Source organism: Rhinolophus hipposideros (assembly GCF_964194185.1).
Source record: "Rhinolophus hipposideros genome assembly, chromosome: 20".
NCBI classification, from domain to species: domain Eukaryota; kingdom Metazoa; phylum Chordata; class Mammalia; order Chiroptera; family Rhinolophidae; genus Rhinolophus; species Rhinolophus hipposideros.
In genome coordinates this window covers 31,013,475-31,031,690 of record NC_138066.1, presented here as the reverse complement: position 1 = coordinate 31,031,690, position 18,216 = coordinate 31,013,475, and the positions used below count along the sequence as shown (strand labels likewise).

General features: G+C 38.9%; 1 protein-coding gene across 2 annotated transcripts in view; it reads left to right on the top strand.

Moving 5' to 3' along the window:
• The window catches only part of UTP18 (UTP18 small subunit processome component), a 53,242-nt gene that overhangs the window by 10,639 nt on the left and 24,387 nt on the right, over positions 1 to 18,216 (top strand). For both annotated transcript variants that reach the window (XR_013991948.1, XM_081028823.1), the window contains exons 5-12: positions 141 to 229; positions 1,966 to 2,091; positions 2,193 to 2,367; positions 6,491 to 6,591; positions 6,857 to 6,947; positions 8,513 to 8,636; positions 13,681 to 13,855; positions 17,739 to 17,881. Coding sequence is in view for 1 of the 2 variants with exons in the window: in XM_081028823.1 (XP_080884949.1) it covers positions 141 to 229; positions 1,966 to 2,091; positions 2,193 to 2,367; positions 6,491 to 6,591; positions 6,857 to 6,947; positions 8,513 to 8,636; positions 13,681 to 13,855; positions 17,739 to 17,881 (1,024 nt within the window). In the remaining variant the exon portion in view is untranslated. The remainder of the gene's footprint in view (positions 1 to 140; positions 230 to 1,965; positions 2,092 to 2,192; positions 2,368 to 6,490; positions 6,592 to 6,856; positions 6,948 to 8,512; positions 8,637 to 13,680; positions 13,856 to 17,738; positions 17,882 to 18,216) is intronic.

Below are 18,216 nucleotides of genomic sequence, written 5' to 3'. Positions count from 1 at the left end.
TTTACCAGTTGAAGCTTAAAGAAAGTGGTTGAGGTTGGGAGGCTGGAAAGGGATTTGAAGTTTGAACTTTACATGTTTGGGGTAGGTAATGGTCATCTCATTGATTCTAAAGATCGGCCTTGTGGGTTTGTTTGACTTAGATGAAAGTGAAGAAGATGAAGATGATTTGTTGCAAAGGACTGGGAATTTCATATCCACATCAACTTCTCTTCCTAAAGGAATCTTAAAGGTGAGAGTCAGTGAAATTGGCCTGTTTAGCTAATTACCTCTGAAATCCAGTATGTTTCCCAGTATAGGATTTTTTTTATCTGTGGGATTAAATGTGTTTGCTGTCATTTTGCCTTGGTCAATACTTACACTAGTTGTTTTTTTTAATCAAAAATGTTTAATAGGATTAAATTTTGTCCCTAGAAATCTTTTAGGAATCCTATTTGGTTTCTCCTTCTGCATTTCTCTTTATTTCTGTTGGCCCTACCCTAGTTCATACTGCTGCCATCTGTCACGTGGTACACTGCAGTAGCTTTGTCACTAGTCCCACTTCCACTTTACTTTCTCCTAAACTCTTCATGTAGTAGCCAAAGGGATCTTTTAAAAAGAAAGCATCAGGTGGTATCACTTTTCATTGCTTTTTGAAAACTTGAATTCCTTCTCACTGCCCTTCACGATCTGGCTTCTGCCTACCTAAAACTTCATCTCAGACCTTTTTTCCCATATTTCCTCCCAAGCCATGCAGGCCTTCTTTCTGTTTCTTGAATGTGCCGAATCGTTTCTTGTCTCAGAACCTTTGCTCTTCCTTCTGCCTGTGTGTTCTTCAAGCACTGCTAATGGTCAACTCATTACCCTTCTGCTCAAATGACACCGTAGAAAGGCCTTTCCCGCATATCCTGTCTAAAGTGGCCTACACCAGTGGCTTTCTAACTCCTCATCGTGTTAGTTTGTTCACTGTGGTAACCAAGTGTGTACTCAGTACAGTGCTTCAGTTCAATCTGTCAAGTGAACAGATTTCTCTGACACATTTTCCCTATTATAAAATGGCGGCATGTGTATTTAGATGGGGAAGGGACCCTGTGATGGTAAATCATTAGGAGACTGTGATTCTGTCTTCTTCCACCTTAAGACAGTTCATTGAGCTCCTCCTCATAGGGTGAAGTCACCTCCACTGAAAATGTAGTCACCTTCAACATTTAACTTCAGTGGTTACAAACAAAGCATACATGTAATACTTTGTTTTCTCTATAATTGAATTTTTCACGCAGAAGGAAAAATCCTATAAAAACAAAGAAATAACTGAAAATGGTCCAAATGATACAGGAGAGCATCATTGCTTTAAACCAGGGGTGTCCAAACTTTTTTCCAACGGTTTTCACCAAGGGCCATATGCGGTAAAATACACAAACAGCCGGGCCACTCACTCGAGGTGAGGTACGTATTGCCTCACCTGGTTTATTTAAGTAAACTAAATATATTTTTGGAATTTGCTGTGGGCCAATTAACAATGGATTGTGGGCCGCGCGCGGGCCGCAGTTTGGACACTCCTGCTTTAAGCTAAGAACTGTGTACCCTGGAGAATATAAGCAACTCGTGTCTGCCATAGAACCCTGGGGGCGATTACACAGTGCCTCTTATTTTGTGCCATGAATGCAAAGATGCCAACATAAGAGTTTTAAGTAAAATTTCCCTGCAAGTCAGTCTCCTAACCCAAATAGGCGTATTTTGGGGAAATGACTATATCCTGGTGCTCCAAGACCTTACTGATTTAATTCTCTCATTTGCAACATGGTAAAAACGGGTTCCTGTATAGTAAAATGACTTGCTAGTTGGTAGCAGAGCTGTGGTCTTCTGGTTACCATTCCAGTGCACTTCCTTCTACATATAAACTACTTTATAATGTCTTTTCTTATGCTTTAAGGAAAATAATATTAACCCATTTGAACTGATAAAATTGCAGCTTTTTTTCCCCCATAGATGAAGAATTGTCAGCATGCTAATGCTGAACGTCCTACTGCTGCCCGGATCTCGTCTGTGCAGTTCCATCCTTGTGCACAGGTGGTGATGGTTGCTGCACTGGATAATTCTGTATCACTATTTCAGGTACGCATTTTTCAATGAAGACTTGTAGTGAAAAAGTGTTTGCTACCAGCATACAGGGTCTGTGGAAATAATTAAAAGGAATGTTTTATACTTCCTTACAGGTTGATGGAAAAACAAATCCTAAAATCCAGAGCATCTATTTGGAAAAGTTTCCAATCTTTAAGGCTTGTTTTAGTGCTAATGGAGAAGAGGTTTTAGCCACGAGTACCCACAGCAAGGTGCTTTATGTCTATGATATGCTGGCTGGAAAGTTAATTCCTGTGCATCAAGTGAGAGGTAAGGTTTCTGTTGAACACATAGCTGGTCAACCCTCCAGCCTGCAGCTGAGTTCATTTCATAGTATTTACAATCACTTATTTTCCTTCCCATAGAAATATTAAAAATAAGTGTCTTTTGTTTTAGTATTTGGAAAATGTCATTGTGTTGAGATAAAATGTTTGAAAACAGTGAACTGACTTTGTATTGAGCACTTATTGTGGGAAAAATCCTAATTTGGAAATGCATATCCATCTAGAACAGAAAAGTAGTTGTTAATACTTGGCTGTAAAATTAACCATTGATGTAGCAGAAAGAGCATGAGCCTGGGAGGTAGAAGACCTGAGTTTCAATTCCTTGGACAAATTATTTCACCTCTCTGATCGTTAGGAAATTTCGATATCCTCTAGTTCTTCTAGTGTTTGTTATAATAGAATTTTGGTTTACAGTTAAAGGAAATAAAGCCCTGCTTTTGGAGGTTGTAATGTATTTTAAAGAATGAACTACTTAAAAAATAAACATTTTATTGGTTAGAAATTTTTGTTTCTTCTGCCATACCCATTCTTCCCTTGTATTTCCCTACCCCGTCACCACAAAATGTAGTGACACCTTCATGAATCCTTTGGGAACCAAAGGCCTTGTAAATGAGGTTGGCTGGGTTAACATTATAAATCCTGTGTGAAGCGTTGGCATATGCAGCAACTCACAGGCAGTTTCTCTGTTAAACTATGTATGTGGGGGGCTATGAAGGACAGGGTAGCTCTGTACAGACTTTTCTGCTAGTGGTTGAAAGTGAATAAGGCCACTTTTAGAAATACTTACGATGTTCATTTTCAGTGTTTCCAATTTTCCCTTTCCTGTATTCCTTGTCACCTTTAGTGATCCTTTCCAAGTAGGTTCTTAGTGGATGTAATCAGGCTTTAAAAAAGTGCTTGTCAGATGTTTATGTGCACGTGAATCACCTGGGATCTTGTTAAAATGCAGATTCTAATTCCCTAGGTCTGAGGTGGGGACTGATTCTGCATTTCTAACAAGCTCTCAGGTCATGCTGATGCTCCATGGACCTTATTTCGAGCTGAAAAGCCTTAAACCATCTTCTTTATTGAAATAGAAAACATTATGTAATCATTATTTTTACATATCATTCCACTAATCAAAAGGAATGGGCTTTGGTTCTTCCTGGCATCTTGGAGAAAATAAACCAGGGGTGGGTCAAGATACAGTTAGTGATGTTTACTGTGGATCTGCAGGTGTGCTGGAATGTGTATCTGTTCACCGGCTTCTTCTGAGACAGACATAGCATTTCTCTTTGCCTCAGTATTTTCCTTTCTCTTCTTTCCTCAGTAAGCATAGCTTGGTAATAATACTGATAATAATAGTAATGATAAATATATTTATTTTTGTGGTAGTATGCTATTGAACACTATTCTCAGTCTCTCATCATTATAAAACACTATTAGTAACTCAAGAAATTAATTAAAGACATTAGAATAAGGGGAGAAAATTGCCAACTAGTTAGGATATGCAAGCCCTTATATGTATGCAAATTTAAAACATGAAGACTAGAGAATTGATGCAAATAATGCATTTGTTCCATTAATTTGTTGGGGTTCATAATGTGGGGTCCATGGACTCTCAGAATTCTCTGGATAGAATTCAGGGGCCTATGAAGTTGGATGGGAAAAAACATTACGTCTTTATTTTGACTAACCTCTAACTGAAATTCAGCATTTCCTTCAGTTATGGATGTTTGGAACACCATTAGTGTGAGAAGAGGATCATATGCTTCACCAAAATGCCAAAGGGCGCCTGGCACAAAAAAGGTTAAAAACCACAGTTCGAACTCTAGAATTTGACCATTTGGGAATCAAATCACTTGGTCAAGCATCCATTTTGATTATAGGCATTATAGTAAGGTAATCCCTGAGCTTCAGTTTTTTTCTTTCTGTAAAGTCAGCCATAAATGTCAAAAGAGATAATGTTTTAAAGCTCCTAACTTAGGACCTGCCCCATGGTAAATGCTCAGTAAATGTTAACTGCTGCCATTGTTGGGCATGGCATATAATCTGATCACAATCATCCACTTGTACTGTGGAATTTGGCTCTGTTCTAATTAAATTGGACATTCCTTTTCTTACCAATTGTCTCCTAAAACTTACTCATAAATCTATAAAAAGATTTATATCTGACATCTTTAGAGCATTATAATTTCTTTCCCTTGGCCATATTAAAAATTTTATCTGGCTTCTATTTTGAAAGGTCCAGTAATCGTAAAAAGCCATTATAATACTGATACTAACATTTCTTATCGGTAATTTCTGTGAGGTTAGAAGCAAAATGCTACATGGGTACATATAACTAATAGTACATTGTAAGCTTTGGAGGAAAATAGTTATCTTTTGTATTTTTCCAATTCATTGCTAAAGCAACTACCTGTCCTTATTTGTTGGAATTCTAATAGTTCCTTCTTGAAGACAACCCCTCTCCTGAATTGCCCCAAAACAACAGAATTACTCAGGCTAAATGCAAAATGTCTTCCAGCCACCTGCAGGTACACAGCAGCAGACTGTGTGATGTGTCCTCTGGCACTCTGCCTCTGTTGCTGCCACCCTGGGTGTGTGTTCACCCTGGTCCCGCACAGGCTGAGGGAACCTGGCTCAGTGTTGCTGTGTTGATGCCTGTGCAGTGGGTCCTGCCAGGGTTGCAGTGGTTCCTAACCATGTGCTTCGAGTGGAGTAGTTGTTAGTCATCTCTCATTCACACTACCTCTTACTGTGTCATTACAATTAGGTCTGCAGGGGTTTCCAGCTGTTGCCTCACACTGTGCCAGAACTAGTCTCCCTGTAACACTGTTTTCCTAATTTTTTGGAGCTTTGTCTATATATTGCAGTCAGTAGTATGCTAAATGCTAAAGTTTTTTCAGCATTTGGAAATTCTTAAGAAAATTACTTCATAGGAATAGAGCCAATGTGAAGGAGACTGGTCATCGGCAGAAGCAACCCCAGTGACTGGAAATAATGTGTATTGATTCCAATCAAGGGACCTAGGTGTCATCCCTGGGAGCAGGGCTAGCGTGGGAGGCCCAGTTTGTAGTAGTGGACCATCTAGACCAGGGGTGTCCAAACTGTGGCCCGCGGGCCAACTGCGGCCCGCGATCCATTTTTTATTGGCCCGCAGCAAATTCCAAAAATGTATTTAGTTTACTTAAATAAACCAGGTGAGGCAATACGTACTTCACCTCGAATGAGTGACCTGGCTGTTTGTGTATTTTACCACATATGGCCCTTGGTGAAAAACATTGAAAAAAGTTTGGACACCCCTGGTCTAGACAAAGACTGTTGTTAATAGGATAGAGATGGTCTGTAGGAGCCTCAGCCTGTATTTTCCTGTAGGGGAACAAGGGCTCTTCACTAGATTTTTCTAAATTCCTTTTCTCTGATTAATATTTTAACTTAGCAACTTAAAATTTAAAAAAAACACAATTTCTTTTTGACTAGGCAGTCTGTTCACATGGTGCAAAAATCCATTGCTTAAAAATGTAAAGGTAGTGAAAAGTCTCTTCTGCTCCGTCTCCCTGGCCACCTACTTCTCTTCCCTGGAGGGAGCCAGTTAACACTCATTCTTTATGTATCCTTTCTAGTAGGTAACTTTTTAATGAGTAACTTGACTCTTTAAGCAATCTGTTATCAGGAGTCTTCGGCATAGTCAGTATGAGCCTTTTAGGCCCAGAAAAGGGGTGTGTCCCTTTATAAATAAGTATATTGACTCTGGTTTATATATACCTAGCTCATGTGACTTGATTACATGAGTGACATCTTGAGAAGCTAATTAACTCTTGAATACACTGATGCCTTGTGTTGAGGATTAGACCCCCATTCATCATGGGATGTTTAGTACCGTGTTTCCCCGAAAATAAGACCTAGCTGGACCATCAGCTCTAATGCGTCTCTTGGAGCAAAAATTAATATAAGACGTGGTGTTATATTATTAATTAGTGCAGACTTATTCTATGCTTGAGCCTAGGTTTTATTTAATTTGAGGCACTTAGATACTTTAAAAGGTCAAAAATTGAATTGTCAATGAAAGATAGCTTTATTGAAAACCATATTAGTCTTTATTTAATTGTTTCATCTTCCTTTTTTAGGTTTGAAAGAGAAGATAGTGAGGAGCTTTGAAGTCTCCCCAGATGGGTCCTTCTTGCTAATAAATGGTGTTGCTGGATATTTTCATTTGTTGTCAATGAAGGTGAAACATTAGTAGTTATTGCTTGTTCTTGTAGAATAAGATACCGGTGTACCATAACTCGTGTCCTTACATCTATATCTCAGGTAGAGGAGCACAGGAGGACTTGGGGAGAAGTTGTGGGCAGTTGGGGGAGAACTGAGTATAGGGAAAAACAAAACCAAGTTAGGTGCTACAAAATAGAGAACTAGTAGATTGTTTTCTACACAGTGTGATTTTTCTGTGCACCTCCTAACCATTTGATAAGTAATATTTATGATTCTTTTAGACTAGAGAATTGATTAGTAGCATGAAAATCAATGGAAGGATTGCAGCGTCCACGTTCTCTTCAGATAGTAAGAAAGTATTCGCCTCTTCGGGTAAGTTAATGACGGGATGATCTGAGGCTTCTTTGAAGCTTTGAATGTGTTTACATTTCAAATTTAACCAAAAACTGTTTGATTTTAGACTGTCTTGTTTTAGTAAGAAAATCAGTTTTGTGTTTAGAATGCATTTTTGGTTGCCATTGGTCTTATTTATGAACTAATAATAGTGAAGGGCTAACGTGTCTGGGGAAAAGATGGAAAGAAAATGCTTACTTAAAAAGATGATTCATTCTAAGACTTTCTTTTTGAAAGTTGCTTAGAATCATCACTCCTTTTCTTTTAGCCCCTTTTGACTTGGATAATATTTGGAATTTTTTTCATTATTGACTGAAAACAATTTAGATTTCATTCTCACTGACATTTCTGTAGTACTGTGGACCAACTCTTTGTCATCCCTGATGGGGATGGGTCTCTTATCTCGTGCTTTCCTGCTCTTCTGCCTATCCAAATGTCCTGTGTCATCTTTGACTCTTGTTCCCCTTCCTAAAGGATTTTGGGGGCTTCTCAGTCTCAGTGTAGCCCATGCTGTTTGACAGTGGGAGGCATTAGAGTGGTTCTGCTGGTGAGAACCACTATGCAATCTATGCAGGGCTTTTTAGCGAAGTTTTTATTTTACCTCAGCAAGGAGCATTTGATAATACAGCATGTGTGTGTATATATATATATATATATATATATATATATATAATATGTATATGTATATATATTATATATATATTTTTAAGTTTTAAAAACTTAAAAACTTTAAAAAAAGGATTAACTTTAGCATTAACTTTTATTTAATTTTTGTTTTCATTTTGACCTAGAATCAAAATTTCACAAAGTTGAGTTACTTAACATTTATATTTTATAATCAACTAACACAAGAGCAGCAGCATCTGTATTGCCTATGTTATGCTAGGTTTTCTGAGAGGCAAGGAATAAATATTGGTTCAGAGTAATGTTCCTGATGAAATGGCCCTTGGATCCTGGGAGAGTCAGAGTGGGGGAGAAGAGGTGGAGAAGAGGTCAGCAGAGGTACTGAAATTTGGTATATGAATTGGATGTAGATGTAAAATATTTACAAATGTGGTCACTGTGGTGGAGGTCAAATTTACCATAAGAAAAGTCCTCAAAGCAGGAATAGAATAATCAAAAATTGGGCCTTGGTAAGTTAGCGGCTGCCTGCCTATATTTTGCTTGTTGCTCTCTCCCATCCTCTTTGCTCCTCCTTTTCTTTTTTTGAAAGGAGTAGTTTATGTGAGGGGCATCATATTGTTACATACACCCAGGTCCTTTACATTTTATCATCTCAATGCAATGTTAAATAATATTAATGGTGGCTTATCAGCCCTTTAGCAAAAACCATTTTGAGATAGGAGAGCTGAGGAAAGAACTTACCTTTTATCTTTTCAACTTTACCCGTTTTTTCTTCTTGTTTCCTTGCGGGTTCATCATTGCCTCTTGCCTAAGTCATCATCAACTCATGACCATTTGATGGACTTGCTTTCTAGATGATCTGCTTGCCTTTCCAGTTTTAAGCAAAATTAACCAAACCCCTTTTTGGCTCCTTCTTTCAGCGGATGGGGAAGTTTATGTTTGGGATGTGAACTCTAGAAAGTGTCTGAACAGATTTGTCGATGAAGGCAGTTTATATGGATTGAGCATTGCCACATCTAGGAATGGACAGTACGTGGCTTGTGGGTAAGTAAAGAGAGGTTCTTTTAATTTTTCATCACATTGTGCTAATGAGAAAATATGAGAGAACTGAACATATTAGATGGTGCTTAAGTAGTTCTGTTTATAAACTGTTCAGTAATAGGAAATCGGTAAACTCAGGTCCTTTATATTTTATCGCCTTAATGCAATGTTTAATAATATTAATGGTGGATTATCATATCAGCTCTTTAGCAAAGAAACTACTCAACTGCCTTACATCATTGTATCTTTTCTTATATTTGAAACATCCATTTGATCATATCAAGTTTTCCTATTACTATTTTAGCTACTTGCCATCGATGAGGAAATAGAATAAGGTAAGTTGGGTTTAAGTCTTAAAGATACTTAAAGCATTTTTGCCTTCATCTGGCTGGGTGGTATAATACAACCAAAAACACATTCCTAGGAAATACTGTTTGCTAGTATTATAGACATTTTGAAAATATTATCGAGAACACTGTATTGTGTTACCCCTGGAAAAAATGGTTATTACACTGAGGAAAAGATAGCTTCATTCCCTGCTTCATTCTGAAGATGCAGGGTTGGAGAAGGAGGCATTAGATACTTACATGTTGTTGTGCGGGGCAGACTGTGGGGTCTCAGCTCCCGCTCCCCACATAAGAATGCAGGATGTGGCTAGGCCAAAAAGGAACACTCCCCAAAAAGGGGAGTCATACCACTATAGTCTCACTGAAGGCTGGATTCACACGACGTGCGACCTGTTGTCCGCTTCTCTGCTAACCGACCGACTCCCTTGCTAACTGCAATTCGCGCTTGCTAGCTCAGCCACCATCTTCTTGCTAGCCCCCATTTTCTGCTAGCGTAGCCATGGCAGTTGTATTAGTGGCCAGTGGGTCACCGGTTACAGCTGACGGCCAACTAGCCACATCTGATGGCTATGCAATCACAGTTGATGGCCATTTACTACCTGAGCCAGCCCTGTCTACGTGAGGCCCAGAGCCTGGAAACTGCACCCCTGGCTCTGTCCCCACACATGTATTTCTAAACCAGGGGTGTCAAAACTGCGGCCTGTGGGCCAACTGCGGTCTGCAATTCATTGTTAATTGGCCTGCAGCAAGTTCCAAAAATATATTTAATTTACTTAAATAAACCAGGTGAGGCATAACGTACTTCACCTCGAGTGAGTGGCCCGGCTGTTTGTGTATTTTACCGCATATGGCCCTTGGTGAAAACCCTTGAAAAAGTTTGGACACCCCTGTTCTAAACTATCTTACCTGCTAAACCACTAATCAGCACCTGTAATTTTAGAACTTCCAGAAGTGGATTTTTATGACTTTCTTAGACTAAACATAATTGATCTGTAAAGAGATTTCAGATCCTCCCTGGGTGGGAGGCTAAGTGGGTCTTGCTTTCCAGAAGCACAGCACACTCACCATTCTCTTTTTTTTTAAACCCACACGTATATAGTCATTTTTTTTTTTTTTTAAACACCATTCTCCATTTAACTCCCTCCCTCGAGATGGAAATTGGGGAAATTGCTTGTAGATGTCCCTAACACATTTGAAAATTGGTTGGCTAATACCTTTGGGGCCTAGGAGGAAAGGAAAATAGAATCAGGCTGTGGAGTGTGGAGACCAGGCCAGTGTCACGCGGTCTGCCATAGGCAGTAGGACATTGGCAGGTAACTTGGTATTGGGGTGCCCTGGATAAGGCCCCTCCCTTTCCTGTGTTACTGTAGTCATATGCCGAACCTGTAGGGAGGGAGGCCTCAGATGAACCCTGCATTTGCCAGAGCAGTGTGCGCTTTGGCAGCAAGTTGTAATTAGCAGAACTTCTGTGAGTAAGCTTCCTTTCAAATGAAGGGAAACCAATTGTAGCTAATTTTAAGCTGAACTGATTTTGCTTCTCTGGTGCAAGAATAACCACAAAAATGACCTTCACTTGGATTTGTGAGATTAGTCTTTTTCTCATCTTTGCCTCTTTTTTTGTATCAGTATCACTTTTATTAATCCCTTTTGAAGGGCCCAAAAGGAAAAACTTTAATATTAGTAGTTTAAACTCATTTGATTTTAATTGCTTTTCAGTGTAATTGAATTCTGATGTGCTTGGTCAAAGAACATTATTAGATTTTTATTGTTAAACTTGTAAAGGAAGGCCTTAAGGCTTGTTAAAGGACTGTCTGATTTTATCAGGTAGGTGGGGAATAGTTGATGGTTGTGCAAGAGCCAGAGGCCGGGGAACCTGAACCCACCTGGCTGGCTGGCTGGCTGGCTGGCGTTGGCTCTCTCCTTTCCACTTCCTCCTTCCCTCCCCCTTCCCTCTTTTAGAACTGATGTGAAACTCTTATCTTGTCCTCTACTGCTGGGAATTAACTCTTCCTTTGATTTCAAAACTCATCTGTTAGTATTTGTTAACTCTTCTTATTCAGTGTCTGACAAAGTGGATGCGTTTCTATTTATAGTTCTCTGATAGGGAAATGAGAGAGCTAAGAATGTTGTAAAGAGCTCTTTGCGTTTACATTATCGTTTTTATGGCTTTATTTAATCCAAGGATTGGTATTTATTTTTAGAAAGTTTTCACATTGATTCAGGCATCAGTGTTAGAACATGTTTGGGAAATTGTTCTGGACAACCCTTTATTTAATAGACGGGGAATTGATGCTCTGAAGCATTCTATAAGATACAACTGAAATCATTTTATTGATAAGGAAACTGAGGTCTGTTAGGTAATTTAAGTTTTGTTTATTGGTTGTTACTCGTTAAACTGGTAATTGGTAGAGTTGGATCTGGAACTCAGATTGTCTGGTTCCCAGTTCTGTCTTCTGCCCGAATATTGGGATGTTATTATAAAAGAAGACTGGATATTTCAGGGCCATAGGAAAGTAAACTTCATTATGATTTAGGGCCTGGGATTAATAATCCTTAATGTTTAGTTCTCCCATTAAACATATAAAATGGGTTTTTACTTCATCTAGAGAATCTTCAGGACATACATGTTTATAATGCAAGAAAAACCTGTTTTATTCAATGATGTGTTTTGCTCTGGTTTTCTCATTCATAAAAAACATTTATTGAGCATTGAGCTGGGGATTGTGAGATAGAAGAACAGTGCCTCATCACCATCTTATAGTTCATGATCCCATGGTGAGGTGAGGACATTTGTGTGTTTATCTCTATTTATTTACCAGGCAAGTCATCATAAGGGCTGCAGTTGAGATGGTGTTTTTAAGAGTATAAGGAATGGTGAAGGCTGTTATAACTGAACATCTGGAAAAGTTTTTTTGGAGATATTGGCACTTGAGCTGGGCAGTTTGAGGGTCAGGTAGGATTCAGAGAAAGGCATTGCAGATAGTGGAAAGGGTAAGAGAATTCAGGTTTGTTTTCTGAATGGAGTACAGATGGGATGACTCCTAAGCGCGTTAGACTAAAGGGCAGCAGGCAGGGGACCACTTGTAGAGGTCTTTTATGCTATGTCACAGAGTATGGACATTATATTGAGTGGAAAGAGAAACCATCAAGCGTTTTGGTTTTGGTTTTTAATTCTAGGACTTTAATTTTAATTTTAATTTTATTTATTTTTTATTGGGTAATATTGGGGGACAGTGTGTTTCTCCAGGGCCCATCAGCTCTAAGTCGTTGTCCTTCAGTCTAGTTGTAAAGGGCACAGCTCAGCTCCAAGTCCAGTAGCCATTTTCAGTCTTTAGTTGCTGGGGGCACAGCCCACTATCCCATGCGGGAATTGAAACGGCAACCTTGTTGAGAGCCCACGCTCTAACCAACTGAGCCATCAGGCTGCCCCTCCTGCAGCTCAGGGGTAGCTTGTTGTCCTCAATTTAGTTGTGGAGGGTACAGCTCAGCTCCAAGTCAAGTCGTTTTCAATCTAGTTGTGGAAGGCGCAGGTCACTGACCCATGTGGGAATCGAACCGGCAACCATTGTTCAGAGCTCGCGCTCTAACCAACTGAGCCATCTTGCTGCCCCCGGGTTTTTAAGTAAAGGAGAATCATCATACATGAATTTCACAGTTTTGAAGTAGGTAATTCTCATGGCAGCCTTTAGAGGGGCAACAGAGGAGACCAGCCTGGAAGTCATTGCAGTAATCCAGGCAGGTATTAGGTAATAAGGGCCCTCATTAGGGCAGTGAGAATGGGAACAGGGGAGATGGGCCAGCGATGTTCGTAACGGATGTCGTAACTGCTTAGAGAATTGGGTTGGGAGAAGAAGCAGTGACATTTTCAGGCTCCCGACCTGAGCAGCCAGAAGAGTGGACTTGTCATAGTGTGGAGGAAAAGGAGGACGCTCGTATCTTTCAGGTTCATATTGCATTTGCTAATTACATTTCTATGAATTACAAGTACTTCATTCCTGTTTCTTATAAATGATGTCCATAACAGCAGGTGGTCTGAACATTGAGGTCAAAAACGTTTACTGAAAGTTCTTGTCTGGATGATTCTGTTAATGATAAGATCATTAGGATTTCCTTTTTATGAGCATTGGGTATAATTCATTGCTGGTAAATGTTTCAGTAAATTTGGAGTAGATGATCACCTTCATAACTCTTGACTGTAGATGTTCCCAGTAGAGCAAAACTAAGATGCCTGCGTTTACCGCTGTTGTTCAGCACTGTTTTGGAAGTTTTCACAAATATAATTAGAATAAAAAAAGAAAGGAGGACATCTAAATGGGGGAAGGACAGCTCTCATTCACACATTAGAATGCTAACTTGGCCATAAACCTTTATGTCCCAGGCACTTAAACTGTTAAGTAGAGTTGACATTCAGTAAATGTTTATTAAAAGAATGAATAATGGAGATTCTGTGTTGTTTGGATTTTCTATCTAGACTCACAATTGAAAAATTCTCAGAGTTAACAAAGAGTTCAGCAAGATGCAGGAGAACTAATAGAATGTGTCTAGCTTTTGCCATGGAATGAACTCTCCAGCCGCTGCTGGTCCCTTTGTATGTACACAATATGTGCGATTCCTGCAAATAGCAGTTGGTGGGCTTAAATCTGTATTCACTTCGGTTGTGACAGCCCTTTTAATCTGTGTATTCCCTTTTCTCTTTGCAGTTCTAATTGTGGAGTGGTAAACATATACAATCAAGATTCTTGTCTCCAAGAAACAAACCCAAAGCCGATAAAAGCTATCATGAACTTGGTTACAGGTGTTACTTCTCTGACCTTTAATTCTACTACAGAAATCTTGGCTGTTGCTTCAGAAAAAATGAAAGAAGCAGTCAGATTGGTAATACTTCTTTCTCTTTCCCTTTTATCACTGATAATTTTAAAATTTAAGTTGAAGACATGGAAAAATAACAGGAAAGGAGAGTGTTGGATTATTTTTAAAAGAGTAGCTTCTTTTGATGTAGAAATTACTAGTATTGTAGCTTTTGGGTGTGGTCGCAGAAATGATGCATGGTAGCCACCAAATTTGTATTATGTCATTTCTAATGTTTCTTAAGTGTTCTTCATTTTCAGAGGTTTCTTTCTTTCAGCACATATATTAAGGAATATGTTTAAGGTGAACACTTCTTTCCTCTACCGTGTTTTTCTCCCCTCATCTACTATTTTAAGGCCTGTTGTCTTAATGGAGTGGAGTCAATTCTTAGATTTTGAAAATACATTGAACTTGAAAATAAATTGTGTAAAAAGACTGCAATTTAAATAACTAGATAGTACTTGTGAATATACCTCTGTGCCAGGAGTCCCCAGGAACTCTCCCGAGTTTGGTGATCTCCTAGGACTCACAGGACTCAGTACACGGTTGTACTCATGGCTAAGAGTTACTACAGGGAGAGGGTACAAAGCAAAATCAGTGTGGTGCGAAGTCTGGAGGACACTAGATGCAGGCTTCTTAGAGTCTTCTGGTAGAGTCACAGGACACGTTTACTTCATCCAGAATGAGATGTGATAACATGTGTTAAGTGTTTTCTACTAGGGAAGCTCATGAGAGACTCAGTGCCAGTGCTTTTATTGGAGTTGACCAAGTAGGTACCCTCTGCCTAACATGTACCAAAATTCTAGGCTCCCAGAAGTAAAGGCAGGTGTTTAGCATAGACCACATTGTACAAAGGATTTAGGCACAGTGAGCCATCCTTGACCATTTAGGGAAAGTTTCAAATCAGTATAGGGAACTGTTTGCCAGTCAAGTTCCTAGACACCATCTAAGGGCTACCCTTGCCAATAGGCCTTTCTAAGGATAGCAGCCTTTTTTGTGCCCAACCTCAGAGCCCAGCTTAAATGTCACTGTACCTCTGTGAAGTTTCGTTCCCTTCAAGCAGAACCAGTTTCTTCCTTCATCTAACAGTTATTTGCTCTGGGCACCAGGTATGCAGATGGCATAGAAATTTGAAAAGCAGTGTTGCACCGTGCTATTATTATGTGTATGCTACCAGATTGTAAGCACTTTCCAGAGACTATTATTTTTATCTTGCTCACTCAGCTAAGACTCTCACATGCTTCATCAGCTTTGTGTAATAGTGTATAGTTTACAGAGATTTACAAAGACGTCCACAAAAATTTTTCAGCCAAATAGCAATCCTCGGGAGATTGATTAACTTACCCAAAGTGAAAAGCTAGTACAGGCAGAACTGTGCTTCTAGATTCCATATTCTTTCTAGCATGTTAATGGTTTCCCAGTCGCATTTCTCAGAGCACTAGGATGTGTGCAGGACTTCAGATGGCTAGTAGGTCAAGGAGGAGGCTGTACCACATAGAGCAGCTCCCACCTGTACCACGTAGAGCAGCTCCACTCTGTTAACTGGTCTGTATTGACATTCTGCATAAGGTTTTGTTTGTTTGTTTTGAGGGGAAAAAGCATTCTGCTGGAAGTAGAGTTTGAAAAATATAGCATTGTTTTATTGCCTCTAGGTTGAATGAATCGTTTGATAAACGAGAAGATTCCAATTCACGTCAGCTTTAAAATTTCCACTCCTCTAATGGGAGTGGTGTGCTAATACATATTAACCTTTTATCATTTTAATGGTAGTAAACTGTTTGATAAAACTATGGGATCTATCTCATGTTGACGTAATTTATTCTGCAAGACGCCTAGTAGTTAGTTCTGCCTAGTTTGCTTCAGTGATCATGGCAGCATTTATGGTTTTTTATTGTGGCAAAATCACACAAGGAACTCATTAGTAACAGCCAAATCCCATATTTTAAATGGTAGTCAACCATAATATCTAATGGAAAGAAGCCAGGCATAGCAGCTTCAGAATGCCTCAGTGAAACAGTGTTAGTTTCATTAAATGCAATCTCTTATAATGATCCAAACAGTTCTGTTATCCCAGCACAATGCAGTGAATATCAATCTAAACCATTGCACCAGTAAGAGACCCAGAAGTTAAATTGTTATTACATCTATAATCTTGAATGAAGTAGAAAGTTGTGGAACTTCCTATCCATTAAATTAAGGATGACTGAGCTTTGATATCTGGACCCTTAAATGTAATGACAGAGATGGTGTTGGAGATAAAGGGAACTTTCTGAGGTAAAGAAGGTAGGTTCTTGTCAGGCTTTTTCTTAATTAATTGTTCAATTATATCTTTTAATACAAGGGCCATAAAGAAATGTTAGAGCACAGTATCAGGTTACATACAGGGTAGCAACAAAAGTAAGGTGTTCTGTTTTTGGCACTGGCAGCTAATGTTTATTTCCTGATGGTCTGCTCCCATGATGCCTTGGATCATGTGACTGTTCAAATTTGGTGCATGCTTGGAAGTTTCAAACTTACAATAATCTAAGCAAAACACAATTAAGAAACCAAGCCATTGTAAAAACTTCATGTAATTGTAAATTCCCAAAGTAATTGTAAATACCTTTTGCAGTGTCTGTATTGTGGCTTCTCTCCTAAAATACTAAGTACTTTTAAAAATATTTATATACTTAAATTTTTCAAGGAACCTGTATAGAGTGGTATTTAAGAAGTTGAAAAGATCAAATTGGGTACTGCGAACTTCTTAGCTTTAGTGGGGTAAGACCACTTCTCATTAGCACTAATGCCTTTGCATTGATGCCATATGATGCTGGCAGAACCTGCCTTCTGGAGAAGTTGAGAATAACTGAAAATGGCTTGGGGCTTCCCTATAAATTTTACTTTCTTGACATAATAATGGTAATTGGTATATATCAGAGGGAGTAGAGCCTAATAAGTGACTCACTGACTGTGAAACCTGTTTAATAGATGTATATATTAATGGGTTTCACCCAGTACTTGCCTATGAAAATCACCTTGATCGAATGGTTGAAAGTCTCATGTAAAACTGTGAGGGATGACAGACGACCAAGGTAAATAGCTGAATGATGACTGTGTTTAAGCTCAAAGGTGCCGTATTTCGAGGAAGAGCTAGAGAACACTGGAAAGTGAGAGCTGTTAAAATCCTAGTCCGCTTAAGGCAAGTGCTTCGATGCTTGGGTCTTATTTATCCATGAACTGGGGGAGGACTTGTGTCGCCTGTCTTGGACGTGGGCTCATTTTTCCTAGAAGGAGACTCTTGGAGAAGACGACTGTGTCCCTTCTCACGCGTAGGCATGGCCTTGACCTGAGCTTTTGGCTCTCTCTAAATCAGAACACAGTTTCAGGTGATGAAACAGGTTTTCATGATTCTGTCCTCCGTGAGGAAGGATTGCAAAAGGCAAAGAATATCACATTGTTGAAAAATAAACATGTAAAAAGGAAATTAACATGATTTTGGAATACTTAGTGTGACTTCACCTACGCTTCCATTGTATAAAATTATGCTCTTCATCTTGTTTAAAGTATCTGTTCCCTGGGACCAAATTTTAGTATTCTCTGCTATGGTCATTCAGTTAGAGCATTAATGGGTGTTGCCATTACTTTTCACTTCAGTTTATTCATTCATGTATTAATTCAGCAAACATTTGAATCTCCCAAGCATGATGCTAGATGCTGCATTAAAAGCATGAAGAAGACATTTTCTTCTCTTCCTTCCCTTCCTTCTCCGTTAATAGCACATTGCAAATATTTTGCGGCATTAATGGAACTTGACTTCAGGTGTGCTACCATCATGACGTTTGTTCCAGCAGAAAGATAGGTTGAAGACTAAAACTTAAGAAAGATGAGTTTTCAGTTGTTGCCCTTTAAAGCTTTTTATTATTTCCTACAGGTTCACCTTCCTTCCTGTACGGTATTTTCAAACTTCCCAGTCATTAAAAAGAAGAACATTTCTCTTGTTCACACCATGGATTTTTCTCCCAGAAGTGGCTATTTTGTGTTGGGGAATGAAAAGGGTAGAGCCCTGATGTACAGGTAGGTATTATGTATGTTTAAAAGTCAGAAATACCTGTAAACTTCTTTTGAAAATGTGAAGAAAATGCTATTATTACGTTCTCACTTTCACAGTTATATACAATTTATTAATTTTTAATTAATTACAATTACAAATTATGAATTCACTGAGGAAGAGTAGCCACTTCAATACCATTGCCACTTTCTTGAAACCTTGTGTTTAGATTAACTTTTGTTGATTGACAATTTGCTATTCACTCCATTAGATTTAAATGATTTTTTTAAAAAAAGATGTTTCTTTCCCTGTAGCTATAAGCTAACATTAGGATGTTAACCACAAAGATATCCAAAAGTTT